Source organism: Diceros bicornis, chromosome 7 (genome assembly GCF_020826845.1).
Source record: "Diceros bicornis minor isolate mBicDic1 chromosome 7, mDicBic1.mat.cur, whole genome shotgun sequence".
Classification (NCBI taxonomy): Eukaryota; Metazoa; Chordata; class Mammalia; order Perissodactyla; family Rhinocerotidae; genus Diceros; species Diceros bicornis.
In genome coordinates, this window is record NC_080746.1 from 66,356,596 (window position 1) to 66,374,453 (window position 17,858).

Consider the following 17,858-nt stretch of genomic DNA (forward strand, 5'->3'; position numbering starts at 1 on the left):
AGTGTGCAGAATGTCAATAGAAAAATATATAAAAATTTTGGAATCAATAAAAATGGTATAAGCTGTAGAAATAAAAATTTTAAATTCCAAGTTATTTAATTTTGCCTTGATTAAAATTAGAGTTACATTGGGGCCGGCCCGGTGGCTCAAGCAGTTAATTACATGCACTCTGCTGCGGGGGCCCGGGGTTCACCGGTTGGGATCCTGGGCGTGCACTGATGCACCACTTGGCAGGCCACGCTGTGGCAGTGTCCCATATAAAGTGAAGGAAGATGGTGATGGATGGTAGCCAAGGGCCAGTCTTCCTCAGGAAAAAAAAAAAAAGAGGAGGATTGGCAGATGTTAGCACAGGGCTGATCTTCCTCACACACACACACAAAAAATTAGAGATACAACCAGAAGACTTATAATAATAGCTGGAAACTTGAAAGATTAAGAAACTGAATTTTTAAGTAAGATAGACTAAGATGATGATGAACTGGGCTAACCACTATATTTTGTTATATAGATATGAATAAAATGTTGGGAAAAATACATATGATCATTAATTAAAGAAACTAAAAACATTGTTTTTTGGGGGTAAGATTTACATGTATTCTCTACTTCACTAGAATAAAATTGATGTCTATTAGCAATAACCTTACCTATGAGATTCCACTTTAACTCTACCTGCTTATTGTTATATAACTTTCAGACTTGATACCACCACATTCTATTGCTTGCTTGCTGTGAGAAATGATTAATTTTTATTTTATATTTGCAATAAAATATTAAATTAAAATTTATTCTCTTTTTCGATATTTAACTCATTGATTATTCTGTTCTGACCTTATAATAAATTCAACAAATAATATCTGTAATGATCCTTTCAGACTTAGAAAAACCACTGGTTTTCTCCTTGTATCAATTATGTTCAAATTAAATAAATAGTTAAACTAGCAGGAACACAGAGAGAAATTCCAATTTTTCTTTAGTAAATCACATTATTTACAGACACTGAGGTATCTCAATACTGAAAGAGTCAAAAGTGTTTCCCTGTGGGGAGTTGGACTTTGGGTTTGTAAAGGATGGCAAAGGACCATTGTTTTCTCTATGAGCCATTTTGACTAAGTGCGTGTAATTATTTGATAGCACTAAAAATGAATAATATTAAAAATTTTAAATAAATAACTCTGGCTGTTGTGTGAAAGACCAATTGTATAGAAAAATCAATTAGGACAGCTATGGCAGTGTTGAGATGGAGAGAAATGGACACATTTGATAGGAATTTAGGAGGTGAGACCAACAGGGGTTGGTTATTGGTGAGCATATGAGAGAAAATTAGGATCCTGAGTACTGGCCTGTTGCTCAGGGTCAGACGGTAGGCCTAGTCAGTTTTAGGGAATTAAGCAGAGTGTTGAAGATGGGGAGAGGACACTGTAAATCAGGGACTAGTTGGGAACCAGTGGTCATCACTTAGCACTTAAGTCTTGAAGTTGACTGGATGACAGCAGCAGTGAGGAGTACACATTCTAGAACTGACCTGAATTTTAAACCTGGATTTAATTCAACCAGTTGAGCACAGTTGGATAAGTATCTTGAAGTAAGCCTCAGTTCTCTCTTCTGCAAAATTAGAATAATAAGAATACTTAGCTTACCAAATTATTGTGAGGATTAAACGAGAAAATGTAAGTAGAGTGTTAAGTGGAGTGCCTGGCAAAGAGTAAGGTCTGAATAAAAGTTGGTTGGTATTATTAGTGCAAAATCCATCCAGGGGAACATCAGGAGGATGAGAAAGGACTTTCTATAATTAGAATTAGCAAGAGAATTAGATTGCCTTCAGGTTGAAGATAGCTGTTCTACCATCCTCTATCTAAGCAAATAAGCCACTAGCCAGTAATCTTCCCTTTGAGGCATGCAGACTAAGTCTGATCTGGAAGTCATCCAAACCTCTTTTTACTTCACAGTTCTCTATCGATACAACTTTAAAGATATTTATTGTATACTTTTTGCTAAAAAAAAATGTCTTAAATAAATGTGTTATTTAAAAATCAACTTTACGTGGTGTTCCCCCCAATTCCCCAAGGCACCTACTGGAGTGCTTTATGTATATCACATAAAACACTTATGAAATGAACACATGTAGAATGACTGAAGCTAAGGTTACCATTTTATGTTTGAAGTTTAGTATTCCTTAACAAGAAATATCAAAGTAAAGTTATAACCAATATTTAGCTATGAGATAATAGATTATATTATAGTGCAATAATTATCAAATGAAAATGTACCAACTGTTAGATAGACAGAAAAAACTCATCATTTCATAACTGATAGAACTCTTAAAGATTACTTATGTTTGTGTGAAGTGAACTGCTCAGTATTCACTTGAGAATGTGATAATGATCTCTGGTGATTTTGAATTCACAATTGAATCTCTAGAATCTTCAGAGATTTATACCCAAAGGCAAACAATAATAAGATAGCACGGCTACTATATAACAATGACTTTGGATTTATTGCTGTAAGACGAAAGAATTCTTATTTCAAGAGGTAAGATTTTGGCTTATGTGAGTTAATCTGATGTGTCGATTTTCATTTACCATTTGAGAACACTTTATTCTCTACAGTTGTATCTGTACCAGCAGCCGTAGTTGAGAAACAGGGCAGATGTAATCCAGCATCAGCTAGCAAGTAACCCTAGCTGAATTAGCCTGTTTCTAGAGTCTATTAGTATGCATAAACAAGCATAATTCCAGACGCCAGGATCCTCATTTTTTCACCCTTAAGACCAGAGCCTCATACAGTCTCTCAACACTGTCTAAAGTTGGCACAGCCATAATGTTAATAAATTCAGTAGCTTTGAGATGCTTTGGGGACTTACTGTTAGTAAATATCTTGTGGAAAGGCTGCCTTTGTTTATTGTTCCGAATGCTTTAGCTTACAGACAAGATACTTTGGACAAAGTCGAGAATATAAAGTCAGAAAACTTGGAGATGAGGTTCAACCTGGCTACTTGCTGGGTGAACCTGGGTAAACTTAACTTTTTAGGCGGAAACTTTATTCAGCTGTATGTTATGTTACAACTAATATTATTTCGTTCTGTAATACTCCAATTAGAAAACATTGTTACAGTAGGAAATGATTTGATTTATTTGAATAAATGCACTTTATGTCCAAGATATTAATTATATAATATTTTGTATAGTCAATAGATGGATATTTCAAACTACTTGACAAAACAATTTTTAACTGTAAATGTTAAAAATCTGTAATAAATTTTCAATAGATGACTTCATTCATAACCTTAATTTGAAATTCCTTTCTGTTCTTCTTTGTCCTGTGAAGAAAATTGTATTTCTCCTTTTAAAAAATGGTCTTATTATACTGATAGAAATTGTGAACTTTGTGATTAACTGGGCGCTTCTTTTATACGTTAGCTGTCAGAAAGTAGAAAGGGTAATTTACTATTCACCCGTTTCTAAGAGTCTCGACTTTATCCTAAGTATTATTTCATTTCATTTATAGCATAGTTCCTAAAGAAGTGGACTGGAGTCAAACTGCCTTGGATTCACATGTTGCTTCCACCACTTGTTGTGTAAATTTAGATAAATTACTTAACGTTGTCAAAGTCAGTTTCTCCATCTATAAATAAAATAAAAGCACTCAATATTATTTCATGGAAATTAAAATAAAACTATATATATAAAACTCTTAACTCTGTGTCTGCTATTTAGTAAGGATTCAATAAATGCTAGCTGTTACTCAAGTCTCCATTACATAATCCTATGTTTATATCTTTTTTCTTTTTTGCTATGCTTACCATTCTATTTTGTTATTCTCATATGCTTATATTTTTCAATCTTTACATTTAAAGCCAATTTAAGAACATTTTATAAATATACAGCATAAAGAAAAAAGATATACATTACTTGAAGTAGGTTTTTAGTGTTTCTGCTAAAAACAATTTTTAAAATGTAGAAATATATAAACCCTGGACTCTGAAGTAAAAAAAAAGTCAGAACTTAGCTTGAATTATTTGTTGATAGTAACGTCAATAAGTATAAATGAAAATGAAACCATCAAATTTACCACTTCTTTAATGTAATGTTTCATCACAGGTTCATTTTGGTAGCAGCTAAATGTGTCATGGATGTCCTGGGGGATGGGAACCACACTGAAGTGACAGGGTTCGTTTTATTGGGCTTAACTGACGACCCGATCTTTCGAGTCGTCCTCTTCATGATCATCCTGTGTATCTACATGGTGACCATATCTGGCAATCTCAGCACGATCATTCTTATCGGAATCTCTTCTCAGCTCCATCATCCTATGTATTTTTTTCTGAGCCACTTGGCTTTTGCTGACATAGGCTATTCATCTTCTGTCACACCCAATATGCTTGTAAACTTCTTGGTGGAGAGGAATACCATCTCCTATTTTGGATGTGCCATCCAGCTTGGTTCAGTTGTTTTCTTTGGGACAGCTGAGTTCTTCCTTCTGGCTACCATGGCATATGATCGCTTTGTGGCAATCTGCAGCCCACTACTTTATTCCACCAAAATGTCCACACAAGTCTGTGTCCAGTTACTCATAGTGGCTTTTGTAGGTGGTTTTCTCAATGCTTGCTCTTTTACTATTTGCTTCTATTCTTTACTCTTCTGTGGACCAAATCGAGTCAACCATTTTTTCTGTGATTTTGCCCCTTTAGTTGAACTCTCCTATTCGGATATCAGTATCCCTGCAGTTGTCCCCTCATTTACTTCTGGCTCCATCACAGTAGTCACTGTGTTTGTCATAGCTGTCTCCTACATCTACATCCTCATCACCATCCTGAAGATGCGCTCCATTGAGGGGCGCCAGAAGGCCTTTTCCACCTGCACCTCGCACCTCACCGTGGTCACTCTGTTTTATGGGACCATCACATACATTTATGTGGTGCCCAAGTCCAGCTACTCAGCTGACCAGAACAAGGTGGTGTCTGTGTTCTACATGGTGGTGATCCCCATGTTGAACCCCCTCATCTACAGCCTCAGAAACAATGAAATTAAGGGGGCTCTGAAGAGGGAGCTTGCTAGGAAAATATTTTCTTAATCTGTTATTTTATAGTACTTGGTATAATAACATACCGTAAATATAATAATAAAAGGACAAAGAGTGTCTGTGGTAGAAATATATGGGTCCATGTCTCATTAGTCAATGTGGAGATTTTTAGTAAAGGTAGGGGGTGGATTTTCTGATATCAAACTTTGTCAGAGCCCTGTAGCGAGTTACCTTTAATAAAATTAAATTAAATTTATAGTTATTCACACAAATTGGTTAACATGAAAAAATACTTAATCTGATGAAAATCCTTTTAAAATTTTATTCATATCTTTTCAAAAGTAGTTCTCTGCCATAAGTTAAGGTTATTGTACCTCCAAACATTTAAGACTGCATCCATTTTTAACTACACCTTATTCTGAAATGAGCATGACATTTACAGTTATGACTGAGTACATTCTGAGGGGACGTGAACAAGTGGAACCAGACAGTAACATTACTGCAGATATTCTTCTTGCAGGAAGGTTGTGTGCTGACGATCGGCTTTTTGACCCATAAATGCTGCCCTGTGTTCCTGGTCTCTGGCTCCAGCCAGTTATAGGAGTTATAGAAGACCCCATGAAAGAACAGGATAGGATGCCCCTGACCAACCCTTGAAGTCTTCTGTCATGACAAAACAGGTGACGCTCCTCTGGAAAAGAGCAGGCTTCCTAAACTCATCAGGGATTGGGCGGAACAGACTCTTGGAGTGACTTGTTTATGGTCAGACTCACACACCCCGTAAAGAAAGCTTGAGGGAACTGGATGGTGTTTCCTCTGTGAAGCTTAATTTACTTCTATATCCTGATGACTACCACATGTATTCCTCATCCTCTGTCCTCTATTTAGCGTTTTAGGCAAAAATATTTTTGTCTAACAAAACTCAATCATGAATTGCTGAAAACTAATGATCTCCTTCCACCACCAGCTTGCTTCCTCCAATGTTCCATATCCCTGCAAAAGGCACCATCATTCAATCAATTTATTGACTCAGAAATCTGAGAGAAATTTATTTTTCGCATCCACATGCCTACATTCATTCACAAAGTCTTGTACATTCCAAGTCCAATATTTACCTCCTACTTTTCTTCATTTTCATTGTCAGTACTTCTATTTCCAGCTACCATCTTATATATTTAGTTCACAACAATACTCCTGTGATAGCTAACTTTATGTGTCAACTTGGCTAGGCCATGGTGACCAGTTGTTTGGCCAAGCACCAGTTTAGCAGTTGCCATGGAAGTATTTTGGAGTGTGATGAACATTTAAGTCAGTAAATTTTGAGCAAAGCAGATTATCCTCCATAACGTGTGTGGCCCTTGTTCAATCAGTTGCAAACCTTAAGAGAAAAAACTGAGGTCCCCTGAAAAAGAGAGATGCTGTCTCCAGGCTGCCTTTGGACTCAAGACTGTGACATCATCTCTTACTGGATTTTCCAATCTACTGAGCTGTCTTGTGGATTTTGGAATTGAAATCTCCCACAATTGCATGAGCAATTAAAATAAATCTCTCTCTCTGTCTCCTATTCTCTTTCTCTGGAGAATGCTGACTAATAGAACCATAACAAGTTTTCCTCTTTCCTCTCTTACTCTCTTCCAATTCATCTGCCGTATGACAACCACTGCCATAAATCTAAACAGATTAATTTCTTCATTAATATACCCCCAAGATCTTAGAATAAAGGCATCAATTCTTAACATGGCTTACAAAGTACTGAATATGGTCCCCGTTTTATTTCTCTCTCTCACTACTCTTCCCATAGTCCCCAACACCAAAACTCTAGGAATCGATCATTGGTTTTCTTTTAAATCCTTGAACATGTGCATCTTCTTTGCTGCCTCAGGACCCACTCACATGCAGTAACTCTACCAGAATGCGATTTTCCCCTAATCTGGGTAATGCCTATTCATGCCATAGGTACTACCCTAAATGTTATTTCCCCTGCTCTCGGAAGCCTTCTGGAAGCTTGAGACCAAATGAAGGACACCTGCTACCCCCCATAAAACCCTGTGTATTTTCTTTGGAATACTCACTGTACTTGTATGTAGTTACAGAATTAGTTTGTTTTTTTTTTCCTCCACAATGCTGGAAGTTTCACATGGATGGCTACAATGTCTTTCCACTTTTCCCATGCATCTAGTTTTCACACAGCTCCTGGAACATAGTAAGCATAAATGCATATTTGACATGAATGAAAGAAAAATTAATAAATGAATGGATGGGTAAATGAAGCTTATGCTCTGGCATGAAGTACAGACTGTGCTGCCTTTCAATCTGTTGAGTGTCAGCCTGCTTTAAGTGATTGAATGTGTCAGATCCTGCTACAACTGTGACAGGCTTTTACACAAACCCATGCTCACCACAATTATGCCACTGCCTCGACACTGTTTAACTCAGATTAGCAACTAGAATCCCAGCCTAGTTCAGTAAAACTTTCTTAATCATCCTGGGCTGAACAATGTCTCCGCTTTGTGTTTGCATTGTTGGAGAATTAGAAGATCCAGAAGCCCATTGTTAGTTAGTAATAGTAGTAGTAGCAGTAGTAAGAGTATTAGCAATAGGAGCTATAATGTGAGATTGCTCACTACATTCCAGGTACTGTTCCCAGTGATTTACAAGATTAACCCAATTAATCCTCAGAATAACCCTATAAAATTTTTTTCGACTCATATTTTACAGAGGATGTAACGGAAGCACATAAAGGTTAAGCAAAAGCTCAAAGTCACAAATATCCTCTTACTAGTTTGACTTGTTTTAGGGCATATACTGTCTGTGGAGGGGTGGAGTGAGGGGCTCTTTGAGAATACTTCACCACTAGAGGACTGTCATTTGTCTCTCACACATTCCATTCTAGCCAACCCTCTCTGTTCAAAGTAAGTATGGAGACTTCTACATCTGGACATGTCAGGCTAACTCATATTAGAACAACCTTCTGGCAGAAAATAAATAAGAAGGTGTATAAATATCTGTAAATGTTTGAAGTCATAGACTTGTGGTTTCATTGAAAATGTAGTAGCTCTATCCTCTAGGTCCTTCTCCTTATTGCTAAAAACACCCCTAGATGTGACACAACAAACAAGCATAGGAAGACGCTTAAGGAGGAAGAAGAAGGCCGACTCCTAGAACTTGGGACCTGAGGAACCACATAGTGATGAGTCCCTGGGTTTCCTTATTGTTTTCATATATCTTGGACAGGATGCTGCAGAAGCCTCCAAACCAGAATTGGCAAGAGACACAGAGAAAAAGAGCTCCAAGAAAAGCCTGTTCCTTCTAATCAAAGAACTGGGAAAAGGGTAGCCTTAACAGAACAGAAAACCTTTTGGCAATACCTGCCCTACTCCAGACAAACGCCAATGAAAAAATCATACCTTTCCCCCATCCCCAGGTTTCAGTGGGGCCAAGTAGGGAGCTGTTCTTCACCCCACTCACCCTCTGTTTCTTTTGCCTGGGTAGTGTCAGTGGGGTCCAATGAAGAAATGAGCCTCACTGGAAGCAATGAGACTTAATGAGGGAGTGTGAGGTGGAGCTAATGGTACTTTGCTCCCTTCACCTCCAACCCTACTTGTTAGTGCACCGTTGGGCAGCTGAACTTCCACCTCCACCCTGTAACAACTAAGAAGTATGAAGAGCTTTACATTTCCCCCCTTCCCTAGTGACACTGGGGCCCATAAAGGACCTGAGCTTTCTTGGAGGCAAGGAGGCATGCAGTCAGTGTTCCACTATCACTGGGAAGGAGACAACAAGGCAGAGGGGGGAGCTTATCTTCCATCTCTCTCATCTGCAAGGAGGCAGTGTGAGTCAGTCCCTTTTTGCAGAGTTGTGTCAATAGTGCTGAGCAGGAAGCTGGACATCCACAGTCACCTGGTGGTTGCAGTGACACTCAACAGGGGGACTTCCTCCTAAAAAATGATTGAACATGATCCAGAGTCTCATAATATAATATCCTAAATGTCTATGATACAATCAAAACTCTCTTATCAAACCAAGAATCAGGAAGTTCTGGTTCTGAAGTTTTCTCACAACTTCAATGAGAAAGACAATATATGCCAACACCAAGGTGAATGGGAGGTTGAAATTATCTGACCAAGATTATAAGGCAGCCATGAAACAAATGCATCAGTAAGCTATCATTAATCTTCTTGATACAAATGACAATAACAGAAAATTTCAGCAAAGAAATAGAAGTTATAAAAAATAATTGAGTGAAAATGATAGAACTGAAAAATATAGTCACCAAATTAAAAAATAAAACAACTTGCTAGGTGATGTTAAGGGTAGATTGCAGACGACAGAGGATAGAATCAGTGAACTTGCATAAAGATAAATAGAAATACTTTTCTAAACAAAAATAAAAGAGATTGAAAAAAAGAACACAGCTACATGGGTCTGTGGGACAATAAAAAAGGAGCTAACATTCATAAAATGGGAGTCCCAGAAGGAGAGAAGAAAGAAAGGGGGACTGAGTAGGTGTTCAAAGAAATGAAGGCTGAAAAATTCCCAAATTTGGTGAAAGACATAGAGCTACTGACTCAGGAAGCTCCACAAACATGAAACAGGATAAACCCAAAGAGACACATACCAAGTCACATCATACTTAATGTTCTATAAATAACACAAAGAAAAGTTTTGAAAGCACCCAGAGAGAAAGTAGTCATTACTTATCGGAAAATGTTAAAAAAAAAAAAAAAAGGGAATATAGGAGACAGCACGGTTCTCATGAAACCAGAAGGAAGCAGCACAATATTCTTCAAGTACTAAAAGCAAAGAATTTTTAAACATAAATTCTATATCTGACCTAAAATAGCCTTCAAAAATGAAGGAAAAATAAAGACATCTCCAATGAAGGAAAGCTAAGAGAATTTTTTTCCCCACAAATCAACCTTTAAGTAATGGTTAAAGAAAATTCTCTAGACAGAGAGTAAACGATAAAAAGAAGACTTGAAACTTCAGTATTTAAAAAACACACTGAATAGAATGGAAATTTTAAAAGGCAACATATGAAAACATGTGAGATTCAGGTAAAGCAGTGCTGAGAGGAAAATTTACAGTACTAAATACTTACACTACTAAAGAGGAAAGGTCCTAGAATATATAAAATACTCTTGACAGAGAAGAGTGAAGTGGGAGGAATCCCTCTACCTGATTTCAAGGCTTATTTTATAGCACAGTCATGAGGACACCGTGGTGCTGGTGGAAGAACAGACACACAGATCAATGAAGCCGACTGGAGAACCCAGAGAAAGACCCACAGAAGCATGCCCAACTGATTTTTTTCAAAAGATACAGGAACAATCAACTGAAAGAAGGAGGGTTTTTCCAAAATGGTGCTGGAGCAATTGGACATCCATGGAGGATGGCAGCACCTCAACCTAAACCTCACACCTCATACAAGAATTAACTCAAAATAGATCATAGACTTAAATGTAAAATGTAAAACTATAAACTATAAACCTTTAGAAAAAAATAGGAGAAAGTATTTAAGGTATAGGGCTAGTTAAAAAGTTCTGGGAATTGACACTAAAACTACAATCCGTAAGCAGGTAGATTCATCCAATGCTGTCATGAAAATACTGTGTTCCGAAACATGTTTTGATTCATTTACTGCACGCATATTTGTGTATATACATATATATATATAAATGCATGCACACATATATTTGAAAATATTTTAAAATTGTATCCTGTTTGTACTAGAAAAATGGTGATGCCAGGATATATCTGGTAATTAGATAATACTTTGATTGCTTTGTACACAAATTGATGATTTTTATTGGAGGTACTTCCCTTTTTCTACTTTTATTTATCAGCAATCTGTAAATTTTTAAGTGTTCAGAGTTCTTTTATCTACCCTCTGAAGGATAAACCTATTTGCAATATTTCGTACTTTCCTTAGGACTATCTGCATTTCTTTCTTTCTTAGACTGTAAACGATAGGATTAAGCAGAGGTGTCAGCACTGTATATGTCACAGCCATCAGCATACCTTCGTGGAATGAATCACTATCCTTGGGCCTCAAATAAACAAAGCATGCAAATACATAGTGGATGCACACTACAGTGAGGTGGGAGGAGGAAGTCGAGAAGGCCTTATACTTCCCTGTTACAGAAGGCATCTTCATAACTACAGACCCAATGAAGACATAGGAAATCATAATTAAAATAAAGTTGCCCACCAACACAAAGGTAGAGAGCATAAAAATAGCCATTTCGTGCTGCAAAGTATAATCACAAACAAGAGAAACCACAGGCGAGATGTCGCAGAAGAAGTGCTGGATGGTACTGGAGACATAGAAAGACAAGTTGAATACGCTGATGATGATACACAGAAAAACCAGGAACCCAACCACACAAGAAGCCATCACGAGCTGAAAGCAGATATTATGGGTCTTCCGGATGGCATAGTGCAGTGGGTTGTGAATGGCAATGTAGCGGTCATAGGACATGGCAGCCATGGTGAAGCAGTTATTGCCTGCCAAGCCAAAGAAGAAAAATGTCTGCGTGGCACACTCAGGAAGGGAAATGGTCTTGCTGTCTGACAGCAAGTCCACTAACATGCGGGGGAGGATTACCATAGTTGTACAAGGACAGGCCAGAAGAAAAAAGACATGGGGGTGTGAAGGTTGTGACTGAGCTTGATGGCCACCATTATGGACACATTTGCAGCTAGGATGGTCACATGGGAGAAGAAAATCACCACAAAGAAGAGACTCTGCAGGTCTGGGAAACTCGAAAAACCACACAGAAGGAACGTGCTCCTTGTGGTATGATTGCCCATCCTCCTGGTGGGCACAGCAACTTTGCTCCAAAGATGCAGAGATTCTTGAGATTAAGACTCTGAGATGATTGTAAAAATATCTGTGTCACTGATGTCACCTACACTTTAATCAATGGCACCTGGGCAAGTTTCAGGCAACTCTTCATGGGAGAACCTGGGAAAGGGATGTTTAATGCACCTGATTGAAGTCACCTTCAGGAGTCAGAGTGATGTGAATGATTCTAGTATGAGAATCTGCATAAATGACAGAGAGTGGGCCCAAATATCTTCTTGGCTTCTGCTCACAAAAGCACTCTTTATCTCTCTCTTTTCCAATCAGGATCTGCATGTAAGAGTGAAAATATGAATAAGATTGCTTTGTTCTGACCCACTGGATTTTGTGATGCCACATTTTGCAATGCTTGTGATCTGGTTGTACCCTGGTACTCAGGACTGTTGATTAAACTACTGATTGAATGAATAATATAATTCAATCATTTATATGACTTAAAAGGAATATAACATTTAAAAAAATTTAGGGAGATCAGTGAAATTTTCTGAAAGAACTTTGACTTTTCTTTCAATGTAATCCTCTTTTCATCAATGCACAACCATGAAGTGGCCCCAAAGGTGATAATTGTGACAATGACTAGACCACACAAATGAATTTAACATATTGTAAATCCTGCTGGGTTCCTATCCATGGTAATAATTCGAGCTTTTGATACACAATATCATTAGTTCTTAATGCATATCAATAATTTTTAAGTTCTTAAGAGCTTCTCATTGGCGTTCTTTTCCAGATGCCTGATATAACATAATGAACTAGCTTGGAGTCAAAATGATTTTGAAGGTACTGTCTCATTCTAGAAGGGCATATTCTGGTCACTATGTTATAATAAACTTGTGGGTTTTCAGAAGAACCTGTGGGACATTTTCTCACAGGTATACTTGTTATGTTATTTGCGTTGAAGCACAGAGTGAATAGAATCAACTCACATTCCTTAGATCAATTCATCAAGTCATACTTCTATTTTGATTGTTCATTAAACATCCAGTCTTGTAGGAGGTGAGGGCAGAAAAATGATATGAAGATACTCTATAGAATTTTGATTTTAACTTCTGTCACTGCTGAAGCTAAAGGGAAAGAAAAATAGTGAGGAATGAGCAATGGAAAATGAAGTCGTGTGCAAGAGAAAGAGAGAAACATTACCTTGAAATTATTCTGTAGGACTAACAAATACATTGTTATTTGAAGAGAGAGAGAAGTCAAGATAGCGGCGTAGGCAGACTCTGAACTCACCTCCTCCCGTGGACAAAGCCAATTTACAACTACTCATGGAAAAATTACCCCTGAGAGAGAACTGAAAACTGGATAACAGGAACTCCTGCAACAAACGACAATCCTAATTGAGGTGGAAGAGGCAGAAACTCCCTTCTGGAGAGGAAAAATGCCGCCTTCACAAGCCGCCAGCTTGACTGCGGCCTGGGAGCAGCCCAGAGGTCTGCAGCCCTCCCTGGAGGAGCGGGGCCCTGAGCCGGGGAGCGCTCCACTGTAGGCACTTTGTGGACCCATCACAATCGAGATGAGTGGCATAATATCTGACTTTGCCTGCTACTAAAACATTGGGGAATACCCCCAGAAAACCCGGTTCACAAAGAAATTAAAACCGGCTCTTAAAGGGCCCACGCGCAAACTCACCCGTTCCAGAAAGCAACCTAAAATCACCAGAAAGAAAGGTGCACAGTGCTTTGGTGAAAAGAGACTCACCTGATAGGCTCTGAGTGCATCTTGGTGAGAGGTGAGACCTCTCCAGGGACTGGGACATTGGCGGCGGCCATTGTTGTGGCCTGGTGTGGGCGTGCTGACACAGATGCCATTGGAGTTCTCCCTAGGGCCTGCTAGCCCAGGTCTGCCCCACCCCCTAGAGCACCCATTTAATCCAGCTCAGCTGGGGCAGGCGGCCCACCCTAGAGACTGGCCCCACCCAACAACAAGCCCTCAGGCAACTTGTGGTCCTGCATAGATTGGTGACTAGATTCTCTGCAGCCTGGCAACTGAGCCCACTTCAGTGGGGCAGGGCGTGCACAAGGAGTGGGTGGAGTGTGTGGGGCTCCTGCTGTGGAGAGACTGAGTCCGCTTCAGGAGGTCGGGGCAGGCACACGGGGCAGGACTGTGTTGACTGTGTGTGTGGACCTATCGGTGGCAGGGTTTGTCAGCTGCAGAAGACTCGTGCTTCTCAAAGACCCACATAGGGGGTTTGCCCCACCTTCTAAAGCCTGAAACAATTGGGTGCTCCCATACCTGAGGCCAGCCCCACCCAGTTGCAATCCTCAGAGAGCTGACAGGAGACCTAAAGGCTGGAGGCTTATAGCAGTTGTAAGCCCCTGAGCCTAACAACCTGCCACGCTGGGGGCCTGCTCACTTAAAAGAAATACTGAAACACAAATGTGGTATTAGAACTTGCAGCCAACTGTGCTGGGGCTCCCCACACCTGATAAAGAGACTGAAGGGCCCACAACAACTACAAACAGCTGAGCATTACAACAGCTGGCCAGGAGCATAACTCAGCCTCCCTGGGTGCCTACAGGGAGAGCAAACAGGCCACAACAGAAGGACACACGTAGCCCACATAGTTCACCCCTGGAAGATTGAGAACTGAGGGAAGCACACTGCAGACCTCCTAAGGCATCACTTATATAAGGTCACCTATTCAAGAGCAGGAGACGTACCTGACCTACCTAATACGTAGACACAAGCACTGGGAAAGAGGCAAAATAAGGAGGCATAGGAATACATTCCAAGTAAGGGAACAGGACAAAACCCCAGAAAAGGAACTAAGTGAAACAGAAATGAGCAATCTACCCAACAGAGAGTTCAAACAAAGAGTGCTAAGGATGCTGACTGATGTGGGGAGAAGAATAGATGAACTCAGTGAGAATGTCAACAAAGAAATGGAAGATATAAAAAAGAACCAATCTGAAATGAAAAATACAATACTGGAAATGAAAAATTCACTAGAGGGACTCAAAAGCAGAGTAGAGGATACAGAAGAACGGATCTGCGAGCTGGACTAAAGACTAGAAGAAATTACCCAAGCTGAACAGGTAAAAGAGAAAAGAATTAAAAAGTGTGAGGACAGTCTAAGGGACCTCTGGGACATCATCAAGCGCACTAACATCCGTGTTATAGGTGTCCCAGAAGGTGAAGAGCGAGACAAAGGGGCAGAGAATCTATTTCAAGAAATAATAGGTGAAAACTTCCCTATATTGTTATTTGAAGAGTTAGTATTTTCTATTTGCATTGTAGTTATGGGCACAGAATACAAGAGGAGTCCGGCCAGATAACCAGCACCTATTTACTACCTATAATGTGCCAAATGAGATGCTGGGGTTAGACAGAGCTGTCTCAGGTAATTCTCACAAGTCTGTGTGGTAGGAATTTTCATTCTGTTTTTATAAAAGATAAAGCAAGGTACTGAGTGGTTAAGTGATTTTGGAAGTCATGAATTTATTCATTACATATTGACTAAATGCATGTGATGTGCCAGGATTTTTCTACATGGGAAACACAACATGGAACCAGGCACAGGATCTCTGTGATGTGGGAGAGTGACCACCTTTGTTTGTGGAGTCGGGGAAACCCGCTCTGAGGAGGTGACATGCTTAAATGGAGAATAGAATGGCAATGAGTCACTAACAGGGAAAGATCAGGAGAGAGAGCATCACAGGCACAGTCCACAGTGAACACAGAGACCCTCAGGTGGGAAACTATCTCTTCAAGTAATTCAACCAAGACCCATATGGCTTATCTTTGAGACCACTCCACATTCTTTCCTCTGAAGCTTTCCCAGTCCATTTACCTCTAAAGGAAACATTTTTGCTTTCTTATTGCTTCAGCTACCACTTACCTTGTGTGACTCTTCAATTTGTGCCTCTACCAAAAAGGAAACTCCAATTTCCTTTGGCACATCTCCAGTGCTGGAATGACCTGCAATAATTGAATGAAAATTTTGGGAACAAAACTGGCCATCTGACTTATTTCACTTTGCATTATACCGTCAATGTCCATCCATGTTGTCACAAATGGCTGGATTTCATCGTTTCTTATGGTTGAGTAGTATTCCATTGTGTATATATACCACATCTTCTTGATCCATTTGTCCCTTGATGGGCACTTAGGTTTCTTCCAAGTCTTGGCTATTGTTTTTACAATGTTATAAACCAATGTTACTGCAATAAACAAAAAATTAAAAAAAAAAAAAAGAAGAAGTACAAAACTGGCCATATTTCCGTACATGTTGGAGTTTCCTCCTGTACTTCGTATTTAAGTTAGTTACAGACATCAGAGAGCCATCATCCGACTCCATTTTTTACTCTTCCCTCATCTTTTTACCCAATAAGTTACATCAAAATTCCAGAAGTCTGTTTACCAACATCCTTATCCTTTTTTTTTTTATTCCCTCTGCTATCGTTCTGAACCTGTCCCACAGGGTAGATATGGTGCCTCCCTGGTTGTCGTCCGCATTTTTCTTTTATTCACCACATTGTGACCAGATGTTAGATTTCTAAACACAGGATACATCACTGATAGTGTCAAAAATAGTTAATGATGACCCACTGCTTATAAGAAGAAATCCAAATACCCCAGCATGATATTTGGTGCTCATCACCAACTGATCCCTAGACACTGCTCCTGGCTCAGTCTCTACCACATCCCTCTCCCTACCCTACACTCAAACCAGACAATAGTACCCTCTATTTTCCAAACACATCACGATCCTTCATGCTGCTGCGCCTTTGTGTGTGGTATTCCATCTGCTTCAGTTGCCCTTCTTCCATTTTTCTTCTATCAGATTTTTACTCACTTGGATTAATTTGACTCCTCATCCTCTCTTATTATCCACATTTTCTAGATTCTAGGATCCTAAGTAAAAAATGTGTCCTGTATTCCACTCTATCATTCATTTGGATATTGCAACAGCCTTGTCTTTGCCTCTTCCTCTCCTATCCTTCACCTACTACCAGCTTTTCTATGTTCGCTTTACAGTCATGCTACATCTCTTCATTATAGACTTCTTTTAGACACTCTTTGATTACACACTAGATAATTCTAATAACTTCTAAACTTTTTTGCATGTTCCAGTTATACAGTGTCGTATATCCCCGTAGTTATCCTTAGAGATAAGTGCTATTATTATGACCGTGTTTGTAGTGAGGAAACTATGGCTTAGAGAGTGATTTAATTTGCTGAAGGTGATACAGTTGGTTAGTGTACATGCACAGTATATCTACAACAAGGCAGTGAGAATCTGGAGACCTGCTTGCCTCACTGGTCGATTATAAGACCTCCCTCAGTGCAAGTGCCCCAGCATGGCATCCAAGGTCTTACCTGTCCAGCCTCATCTCTTGTTATCAACCTCCACTATATGGGGAACATTCTACTGTTTCCAAAAAGTAGTATATTCTTCATGGTGCTTCTGCTTTGTGCACGTTATTTTCTCTGTTTAATATCCTTGCTGTTCTTCTCTGCACACTAAAAGACTAACATTCTTGAAAAGATCATTCAAATGTCACTTTGACTCAGAAGCCTACCTAAACCTCCCTGGCTGTGTTAGTCATTTCTTCTAGATTCGTACCCCATTTTATTGAGATGAGGTTTTCTTTTTTCTTTTTTTTTTCTTTTAAAGCTTGACTCCTATACTAGATAGGCAGAGACCAGTTTTAAACTTTTGTATCCCCCATCTTGCAGCTGAAGTCTAGTGAATGTATGTTTTTGAGTAAGATTCTTTCAATGAATATAGGAAAAATTGCAATTCTTTCTTCTCCAAAAAGCCTCTCATGATTATTATTTTGGTGCACTTACTAATTCCTCAATAATCTGTTTTTTTTTTTTTAGCTCTGTTTAGCATTTATTTTATTTGGACATGTACTAAAGATAGTTGGCTGCTCTCTAAACAGGTTTTAAGAATCTTGTCACTAGCAGTGTGAATTTATGTATAGAAGTTTTCTACATGAACACTAATTGAATTTATGAATGGTGAACA

At 39.1% G+C, this 17,858-nt stretch overlaps 1 protein-coding gene and 1 pseudogene across 1 annotated transcript; one reads left to right on the forward strand and one right to left on the reverse strand.

The window, feature by feature from the left end:
- Positions 1-4,125: 4,125 nt before the first annotated feature.
- LOC131408116 (olfactory receptor 5P76-like) lies at positions 4,126-5,070 on the forward strand. Its single transcript, XM_058544674.1, has one exon. It carries the CDS (start codon positions 4,126-4,128, stop codon positions 5,068-5,070), a length of 945 nt encoding a protein of 314 aa, XP_058400657.1.
- A 5,809-nt stretch (positions 5,071-10,879) lies between these two features.
- Positions 10,880-12,147, reverse strand: LOC131409138 (olfactory receptor 10Z1-like; annotated as a pseudogene).
- Positions 12,148-17,858: the final 5,711 nt, after the last annotated feature.

Bases quoted from the DNA above. Each gene is read 5' to 3' on its own strand.
- LOC131408116 (XM_058544674.1), top strand. From the start codon at position 4,126: ATGGATGTCCTGGGGGATGGGAACCACACTGAAGTGACAGGGTTCGTT.